This window comes from Culex quinquefasciatus, chromosome 1, assembly GCF_015732765.1.
Source record: "Culex quinquefasciatus strain JHB chromosome 1, VPISU_Cqui_1.0_pri_paternal, whole genome shotgun sequence".
NCBI lineage: Eukaryota > Metazoa > Arthropoda > Insecta > Diptera > Culicidae > Culex > Culex quinquefasciatus.
Window position 1 is genome coordinate 110,054,445 of NC_051861.1, and position 10,164 is coordinate 110,064,608.

At 37.7% G+C, this 10,164-nt stretch overlaps 1 protein-coding gene and 1 long non-coding RNA gene across 2 annotated transcripts; one reads left to right on the top strand and one right to left on the bottom strand.

Moving 5' to 3' along the window:
- The first annotated feature begins 3,533 nt into the window (after positions 1–3,533).
- Positions 3,534–4,153, top strand: LOC6044377 (ubiquitin-like protein 5). The gene is made up of 3 exons (XM_001861863.2): positions 3,534–3,692; positions 3,756–3,894; positions 3,955–4,153. Exons 1-3 carry the CDS (start codon positions 3,654–3,656, stop codon positions 3,996–3,998), a joined length of 222 nt encoding a protein of 73 aa, XP_001861898.1. The 5' UTR covers positions 3,534–3,653; the 3' UTR covers positions 3,999–4,153.
- Positions 4,154–5,841: 1,688 nt separating this feature from the next.
- LOC119765289 lies at positions 5,842–6,350 on the bottom strand. Its single transcript, XR_005276622.1, has 2 exons — positions 6,138–6,350; positions 5,842–6,081 (listed from the first exon to the last, which is right to left on the bottom strand). It is a non-coding gene; the product is annotated as an uncharacterized LOC119765289 (long non-coding RNA).
- Between the last annotated feature and the right edge of the window lie 3,814 nt (positions 6,351–10,164).

Sequence of the window (10,164 nt, forward strand, 5' to 3'; positions counted from 1 at the left end):
ATCGAAATACTTTTATTCATCCCCTACAGTACTGTCCACAAAGTAGGGTAGAGTAGTCATCAATGAGACACGGGGAACAATGATAAAATGGCTCTCACAAGACGTAGTTTCAATCAATCAGGCTCATATTTGGAGGAAAGGTGTGTCTACTAGATACACGTCTGCTATAATTGTGGCTTTGGTTATGGATGCTTCCTTGTAAAGTTATTCATACATGTTTGATTCTGGGATGTAATAGTAAATTATGACTAAAAATTACATTTTCGCTCATAGGCTGCCATTAACACAAAAACTAATATTTCTCCAAATTTCTTTCGTCATTTTACAGGGCATAAGTTGGGCTACAATGTCCTTTTATTGGGTTTGACCAAAATTTAGAATATACCCAGAATCCAGGGCTGTCTCATTGTTCCCCACTCTTTTCTACCCATGGGTAACAATGAGACACTTTGATTTTTCTTCATTAAACTTTTCAAAATCTGTGGAAATCTTTCAAAACATGAATTAGAAATGATTTTTGGCATATTTATTGAGTTTGAACTTCATTTAACCAAAAATATAAAGTTATTTGATAAAATATATGGATTTTACAAAATTTAAATACTTTTTAGTACAACTTTTGTAAATTGAACTTTCATGTTGACAAAATTGCTTGACTATATTCAAAGCTAGTCACCTGCAATGGAACAATATAAAAGCATGATGTTTTACTAGAAAAGTATTGATTTTTGTAGAGTGTCTCATTGTTCCCCAGCTGTTTCATTGTTCCTGCCAAGTGCGTCTACAATGAGACAGTTGAATAACTCTGACTGTAGACGTCAGATCGATCTCATATTTTGGTCAATGTTAGAACAAACTAAAAGAAAGAAAATGCAACAAAAAGTTCTTTAAAATATGCTAAAGAAAAAAATACAAAAATCGTTGAAGTTTAAAAACCAAAAGTGTCTCATTGATGACTACCCTACCCTAATTTACAACAAAGTTTGATTAATTTTACAATCCTCTTAATGCAGGATTGGGTCCGTAAGTTTGACAATTTTGGAATAAGAAGCCAACAACTTCCATCGTTGCTGTGCACCCTTAAAGCGTTACATCCCGGGTAACATACACACAAAGAAAAAATACTCTAAATTTAAAAAGATCGTTCGTTGGATTAAAAGTTCGCGTTGGTGAATATTCGTAGAAAGTTCAAACTTTTTAATTGAAAAGTTGTAAAGTTTTTGATACTACCATGCACTTCTGGAACAAAATCGTTGTATCGGTAAAAGTATTTTACTTTTATTATAAGAAGAAACTTTTTATGGCAACAATAAATAACATTTAATATTACAGTGATGATTTTGGAAAAATGTGATGGATTTTATTTCTATTTTTATTTTTATTTTAATAATAAAACTACTGCTTATGCAGCTTAACATCGCGGCCTACATTTTGGAGCGCGACAGCGATGTAGAGAACAGGGTAGCCTCGTTGGCACCCCGGAACGAGCTTCAGTTTCGCCAACGTGGCAAAATTCGACGAGTACATGAATGTGGTCAAAATGGCTGGTGATGGCGATGACGAAAACCGCCGGTCGAGGAAAAGGACAGCAACGCTGTTATCACGAAAGTGGACGGAAAGACAGGTCATGGAGGCCGTTCCGGTGCAGTGGATGGGGTAGAGTCTGCGGGTCTAAAACTAGGGAAGAGGCGAACATGCTTTATCAATTGCTGGTCAAGCGCAAGTGGAAATGTAGCAAGTTGTTGAAAATAAATAGAATATATTTTAATAAATGAATACATTGCCGATTCGAACAGCTTCGATTTGTTTCTGTCGAGCGCCATGTTACTGAGGTAGTTTCTTAGCGTTTCAAGATATCACTTGGCACATTCGGAAGAGGAAGACGTGGAAAATATAAAACAAAATAGCGGGGATAGCCAAGGATTGTTCATCAGATTCACGTCTTGCCAGTTCAGGAGATACACCGAGGGATACACTAATCTCTGTCGGAACGGAATAAAAACACAAAACCTTGCGACGGTGGCATCGCGATCAGCGGCGTGATTGGTCTGATTTTTGGCCATCTGCTACTCCCAGAAGAGAAAATGATCGTCCAGCACGGACTGATTGAGGCCGTGTACGCCACCATCTGGTACTAGTTCTTGCACGGTGTCCAGCCCGACGACAAAGTGCTCGAAGTGCCAACGATTCCGACCAGTTTAGGTGCGCTGAAGGATAGCGAAGCTTGACGCCGTATTGCCGGAGAAGCAGTGAGATGGACCGTTGCTAGGACTGCGAGTGGTTAAAATAAAGTAAACGGCAGAACCGTTCCGTCCCACGAAGACCTCCAATCAAGCTCAAGTTTGTTTGTAAACATTGCTCAATATGACGTTTCTAGAAGTGTTGCCATGTTTTGAGAAATTCTTTCTTCATAATGGTGCGTGATGGTGCGCGAGGGTGTGAGAAGTGTGCGCGCACAGTGCGCGGCTGTTTTCCTCGGAGCACGCACAGCGTGCTGAGTGTCCAACTCCTGCTGGGCTCTCCGGTGACAACTCAGTTGTGATCCGGAGATGTCAACAACAGTCTCAACTGTTTTTAATCTGTTGTTATCGTCATTCATATTTTGATTCGTTCTTGTTCGTCCAGGTCTTGTTCTATGTGGTCGTGGAGAATGTCTTCTCCCGACCTGTGTAAATAAATACTCTTAATTTGTTTACGTCGTTTACTCCGCGGGACGCGTCGTAACAAGTAATATTTTTTTGTGTGCGATTTTTGATTTTAGCTTTTTTTTAAATACAAGTTTCAAAAACTGGCTATTTTTTCTATAATAACATATAAAATATTTTTATCTCTTTCTAAATAAACTTTTTGAAAATCAGCCTTAATTGGGTCCTAAAATGAAGCTTAGATTGCTGATATTATTGTTTACAGCGATAAAGCTTATTTTTCTGAGTACAATGACTTTTTGTACGACCACAAAGAGTTTAAAATGGATTTTTAAATCAATTTTGAAAAATTAACCTCGCGGTCCTTCTTGACAGAAAAGTTCCTACTTGACAGCTCGTTCCAAGGGGACCATAGTTGATCCATCGAAAAAATGTTGTCTTGTCAAAAAAAAAAAATTACATTAAAATGAAAAAAAGTGATCAGAAATTGTTTTTTATCGTGTTTTTTATCGTTGTACATAAAAATTGACATAGGGCTTTAATACCCAATTATCTTAGAGAGTGCACACACGCAGAAAAATATTTTGTAGAATCAGCCTGTTCGAGGTTTAATTCAACAAAATTTTTGTTGAATATAATCAACGCCGATTTTGCGTTGAAACAAACCTTGTTTTTCTCAATTCCACGAAAATCTTTTGTTGTTTTGAAAAAGTTACTTTGACGTTTAGCGTTGATTCAACAAAAATCTGGATTTTCAAATCAACAAAACGTTTTGTTGATTCAAATATGCCTTATTTTTCTGCGTGCACAAACAAACTCGTACAATTTTAGCTTAGCGTGTAACCCAAAAACTGCAAGAAAACTCACCCGGAATGCGGCCCTGTTGCTTTCCACTGACGTTTCGCCACTGTCACATCGGTTTGTTTTGATTCCAGAAAAATCGTTTACCAAGCAAAGTCAGCACGAAAACGCGTTTGAAACTTTTATTTGCCGAATAATTCCTCAAAAATGTTGGAAATTACCTGCAACGATCGGCTGGGCAAGAAGGTAAGACTGATTTCGTTCGAATTCCGGTGGAACATCTAGATATTGACGTTGATTTCCGAACAGGTTCGCGTCAAGTGCAACCCGGACGACACGATCGGAGACCTGAAGAAGCTGATTGCGGCCCAAACCGGAACCCGGTACGACAAGATCGTGCTGAAAAAGTGGTACACCATCTTCAAGGATAACATCAAGCTGTCCGATTGTGAGTTTGATCGTGGTTCTTTTTTCGGTTCGTTGAATTAATTTAAAACTTTATTTTCAGACGAAATCCACGACGGAATGAATCTGGAGCTGTACTATCAGTAGAGGAGCTTTTTGATGGTCACATTCTAAAACATTTAAACTTTACAATGCTTAAGTTAATCGATAAGTTAAGAAATGCGCTTTACATTTTTATGACGAAATTTGAGAAAGATTGTGTTCTAAGGAAAGTGTGTAAATAAAAAATCAATTGAAAGTAGGAAAGTTTTTTTTTGGTAAATCTCCGTAATGGAGTAAAACTTTCTATCAAGTTGCTGTGAAGCTTACCGTAACCGTTAAGAATGTTTCACTCCATGTTAGGGGAAATTCTCGTATCTTTGGCAGGTTAAGCACTCGCTCCTAACTCCATCCAATTTGCTGATTTTCACTATTTAAACAACTAATTTTGCAAAACTTTTGATAGAAACTTGCTTGCTCACTTCTTATTGAGCTATTTATCACTCGATTTCTGTTGAAATCGCTTTTAATGAGCTTTAATTGAATGTCAAAGTTCTGACCTGCCAACATTAGAGGCACGCTGGAATTAGATGCTGTTCCCCTACCTGCTCTCATCTCTCTTTAATATCTCAATCGAGAAATTGAAAAGAGAGATGTGAGCCGGTAGCATGTAGTGAAACTTTCGCAGCTTCTCAGAAAATAAACTGGAAATTTAACTCTATGTTGCACTTTTAAACAGTTTTAAACTGTTTTTTTTTTATTTTCTAGATACACGCACGTTAAAAATCACTCAGTTTTCATCAAACCCGAACCTATTCAGAAATGGTTAAAAGGGCATCTGTCAAATTTGAGTGAATTTCACTCAGAACTGGGTGAATATCACCCAGTTTTCGTGGAAATCTGAGTGAAATTCACTCAAATCTGTCAGATGCCATTTTAAACATTTCTGAATAGGTTCGGTTTTGACGGAAACTCAGTGATTTTGATCGTACCAGCTGTACTAGTACAAACATTGTATCGAGCAACATGGAGATAAACTTTCTGCCAAGCTTCTGTTTAACTTGAAGAAATAAAAAAGAGGGTATTTTTTTCAGAGTGTAATCTCTTATTGAATTCTGCTTATCTACACACTAAGATTTTTTAACCACATTCGGTATTTTTTTTACCGAAATCTCAACCGAGGAGGGCAAAATGGCTCTTTTTTGGGAGCCGCTCATTTTCGTTCGCTCATTAAAAAGAGCGGCTCTTTTCAACGGCTCTTTCGCTCTTTTTCAAAATTTGTTAAAAATTTTAAATTGTATTTTAAATAATGGAATGATTGGTAAAGTTTTTTTTAAACATATTTTTTTTGAACATATTATTTGAAAATAGAAAAAAAAAAACTAAAAAAATGGAAAATGCGTGAAAATGTATCAAGATCCCCAAGTAACCATCCAGCACTAAAACATGGTCACTATTCAGCACTGAAAGCGCTTTCACAGCTACCAGCAAAAGCTAAGAAGTTTTGAGATCAGCCCTAACAGCTACTTCAGTGCTGGACAATGACCGAGTTTGGACTTTACTCGGCCGGTTTAGTGCTGGCCCCTACTGTTGGTGTCCACCCCTGCAGAAAATGTCAAAAAATGAGAGAGACAAAAATATTACGTTCTCTCTCGCCTTCCCCATTCTCACTATTCTATTTTGGTTTGTCTTTTTACTACTACATTTTCGACTCAGCTGACCGAGTTTGTGAAGTCGATTTTTTTGGTTGAAGTTGATGAGATTGGGATGTGAAGCCAGATGCTAGATGTTGCCGTCGCTGTTGATTGCCGAGCTCGTGCCTTCTCACCTAAATAAGAGATGGTTTTCCGAGCTGGTTTTTAGAGACATATATGCAGCCACTTAAAAGAATGCCAAGCAACTTCTTGTGTTTACTCTTTCACCCTGTTGGAAAGGGCACTTAAGAAAACAGTTTTTGACGATGGTCTAAAGATGTCTTTTATTCATGAAAAAATATAATAATCTAATTACCACATACAATTTTGAAAGCCTTTCTGATTGAACTGGCTTGAAGAGATCTAATTAAATGTCCGCCGCCCGCTTAGTTCGGCGGGGGAATCCGGGACCCACCAGCAGGACAAAAACGCCATTTCTGCATGCGGCTTATTGTTGCGGTCAACCAACAAGGTGGAATGGCACTGGTACGTGTTAGCTGTGAAGAATTAATTTTTATTAAGTTATATAAATAAATACTTGTTAAATACTTACGAGGATGATGATGATGCAAAGCGAGATGAAAAAGGTTTTGAGCCTGCTGGCTTCGACAGCTTTCAATCATTGTTTATTTTTTGGTGCAAAGTGAGAAAGTGAGAAGGTTGTTGTTTTCTCGCACTCTCTTTTTCACTCTTCTCTCAGAATGAGAACAATGTTGCTAGTTTGATGGAAAAACGTATGACAGTGTTGCTAGCAGTTGCACTTAAACAGCATTCAATCAGCTTTGAACGGTGCAGTTGAATTAGTGCTGAATTGCATTTGTAAATGCTGTTGCATGACTAATTAGCAATGGAATGCCAATCTGTTGCCGATTTCTGACTTTTTGCTAGTGCTGGATGGTTACTTGGGGAGTTCTACTCAAACCTAAACGTTCGAATAATGTAATGGCGCCTAAACTTAAATCTAGGATTTTAGAGAAAATTGCTCTTAATTTTACGCAATGGCGTTTATTTCGGCCAAAATTGTACAAATGCTGATGTTTGGAGAAAATATTTTGCGAATTCTTTTTTACGGAATCGGATTAAATTGACAAAACCGATAAATGCTTAAGTTTAATCGGGCAAGAGGATTGATGCTTTTTTGTCCAAAATCTCGTATTCTATTTATTAAAAAATAACAAAAATCCAATTTAACCAATTTGAAATCCTCAAATTCATGTGCGGGTAATAGTTTAATTTACGATCAGGAAACTGAAATAATAAGTTTGATTTTTTTTAAGTAAAGTTCAATGATGGACATGAATGCTATTTAGAGTTTTCAATATATATTGATGAGAAAGTGGCAAGACCCCCCATTGAAAAATGACGATTAAGCTTTCAAGATGTCGGCCCCCTCTTTAACCTGCTTTTTTATCTTGAAGCATTGAAAAGATTCATCTTAGGATCAATTAATTAATTTTCCATTCTCAAAAACAAATCTGTGGCTGCATTTTCTTGGAAATTCTATGAATTATATTTATAAACATAAAAATAGACAGAAGTTTTCTTCCCTGGGTTCTGAATAGTGGTTCGCAAAACGGCCTATTGATCGCCAAAAGTAGAGAGTATTGTCACAGACAAACAGACGGGACACTCGAGTGCCAAACCATCGTCCTTCTAAAACGGTTATTTCAAATGCAATTTTGTTTCGGCATCCACTCACCCGGCGCTGATGTCGCTGCTGTCGTGACAGCTCGCCCGTCTTTTCTTAGTGTGTGTGATGTGTGTTTTTAAGTTGAGCTTGAGCACGTGTGAGGCAGCAAATGAAAACAAAACAATTATGATGGAATTCAAGAATTCTAACGATGATCCACAATCCAGGCTTTGCTGGACAAGATTGGGGCAGTCTTGGTCAGGGTCATATGAGCGGCTGACTAACGAAGACATACCTTTTGCCCCACTATTAATCCGGGAGGACTTCTCAACAGCCCGCCGATGTTGAGGCTACTGCTGAGGCGCCCGATACTGCGGAGGAAGCCGGATCCTATGGTGGAGTCATCTCCTTCGGAGCAACCTGATGCTTATCCTTCGTGGACTGCTGCTCAGATTTCTGCTGCTGGTCGTCCTTTTGGCGATGTTGCGTCGATCGTAGGCGCCACTCAATCTTCTTCTACAGTTGAGTTTCTTTGATTCTGTTTCGATGTATGATTTTGTGGTAACGTTTTTTGCAATCTTTGCGACTTTTTGCTTTTGTTGTTTGGCGCAACTTAACTGCTCCGTGGACACGTTCCCCGCGGATGTTTCCAAACGCCCATCATGGGGACCAATTCTGGTAGATTTGAATTGGATTTTTTTTCTATTTCAGCGGTCACTACTGGTGTTTTCGTGACCAGGGGTATTGAGATTTCGGTGGAGGAGGAAACTTCGACAGAACTTGGAAGCAACGGGAGGACCAGTTTTTTATTCTCTGTCGTTGCGGTTGTGTTGCGTCGGTGCTGATGCTGCCGCATGATTTGGCACATAAAGTTCTTCCATTGGAAACGGAACCAACCGTGGAACCGACCCACCGTCATCTTCGGCCATCGGTGTTGATTTTTATGTTTTTCATCGGGTACTGACGATCAGCAACAACAAAATTATTTCGATCAGCTGATTATGTTTACAATCGTTATGGCTTGATTGTCTCACGCATACATTGACATGACACATGACAGTGAAGGGTATTGGTATTGGTATGTTTGAGCTGCGCTTCGGCATCAGCTCACCCGGCAGCGCTGGCGTCGCCGTGATTTGGTGGTTTGATGAAGGACGATGGATTTCAATAATAATTTGTATGGAGAGTCACGTCTGTTTGTCTGTGGTATTGTTATCGATCATTATTTTTTTTGCAAGAAAAATAAATGTGTGGCTTTTGAGGACCTGGAGTTGAAGTCAAAAAATCTTAAGAAAGTTGGCACCTGGTTTAGTGAAAATCTTCTCTGTTTGTTGGATCAGCTTCACTAGAGTTAGCGATGTTTTTTTCGCTGGACCAGGAAGAGCTCCAGGAATCAGCCCGGGAATTTTTCTGCGACATCGCAGAATGAAACTCTCGCGCAGTTCTTCGTTACCCGTAAAAAAGAAAAATCTCTTGTAACCGATCGAAACGCGACAATTTTCCAGCAAAAAATGTCAAAAACTTGACAAAATAAAACACGTACTTCTGATTATAAAACAGCTCATTTGCCAGTAAGAAAAAAGTCATGCTTGTGCCTCCTATTTTGTAGATGTAAACAAAGTGGGATCATTCGAAAATCACGTTACGCATTCTCTTTATTCATCACCCACGTTCTTCCGAAAGACCGGAGATTCAAAACGAACCGCGGCTCTTTTTCTATGATCCATGGTTCGTTCGTTCTTTTTAGTGAACCGGCTCTTTGAGCGACTCACGCTTTTTTGTCCACCTCTACATCTCGGCATATTTTGTTTTATCGAGTACTCGGTAAAAGTTATTTCGTCAAAACAAGCTTAGTAAAATGTCGTTTCAACACAAACTAGGATTTGTTTGCCGAATTCGGTTCGAGTCTCCTCTTCCTCATGACAACGGCTACTTTATCTTTTACCTCAGTTTTCGTGGCAACAACAAATAATATAGTGCAGGCCTGTCCAACGTCCGTCCCGCGACGAAATTTCAAAATGGTTCTATGACCGGTCCCTAAGGCTGCTCATGAATTTGGGTCCTAAAATGAAGTTTAAATTGCTGATATTGTTGTTCACAACGACAAAGCTTATTTTTCTGAGTACAATGACCCTTTGTACGACCGCAAAGGATTTGCAGTTGATTTTTTAATCATTTAAAAAAAAATCGCGGCCCTTCTTGACAGAAAAGGTCCTACTTGACAGCTCGTTCCAAAGGGATCATAGTTGATCCATCGAAAAAGGGTTGTCTAGTCAATTTATTTTTTTTTGCATTAAAATGAAGAAAAAAGTGATCAGAAATAGTTTTTATGCGTGTTAAAAATTCAGGATCAAATTTTTGCAATAACATTTTGCTAATTATATTATATTGATGCATGCATTTTTTGTTTGTTTTTTCTTTCGAATGCAAACATTCTTCATGGTTCAATATTATTCATATTATTTCTATATTGATAGTTTCAGAATCAATTAATAAACTGTAAAATGGCACAAAATTACCCATTTCGTAAAAATGTGAAAAAAAAGATTGCAGACACAATAAGACACTAAATTTAAACTTCTTCCCATTTTTAATGTTTATTGCAAATTTAAGCTTTTTCTTTTTTGAGGAACTAGATTTAAATTTACTTTTTTAATAAGAAAGTATCAACAATTTTTTTTGTAAAACTTTGCAGTGATAAAGTGTTGTTAAAAAAAAGCCTATAAAAAGCAATTTAGTCATACTGAAAATAGAGATCGCTGCTAAAATTTCTTAAATATTAAAAACGTCTTAAAATGAGTCAAGAAATCAGGGAGCGAAAAATATATTTTTTTGTTAACAATAACAATACAATTTTGAACAAAAGAAAATAAAAATAAATTTAATAAACACATTTTTGAAAGCTATCTTTGCTTTTGTTTCTGAAAATATACAATATTCTACCTCAAAT

Excerpts from the sequence above, each read along its gene's own strand:
- LOC6044377 (XM_001861863.2), top strand. The coding sequence starts at position 3,654 with ATGTTGGAAATTACCTGCAACGATCGGCTGGGCAAGAAG. Across the intron at positions 3,693-3,755 it reads ACGATCGGCTGGGCAAGAAG|GTTCGCGTCAAGTGCAACCC; the intron begins GTAAGACTGATT and ends ATTTCCGAACAG. Across the intron at positions 3,895-3,954 it reads TAACATCAAGCTGTCCGATT|ACGAAATCCACGACGGAATG; the intron begins GTGAGTTTGATC and ends CTTTATTTTCAG.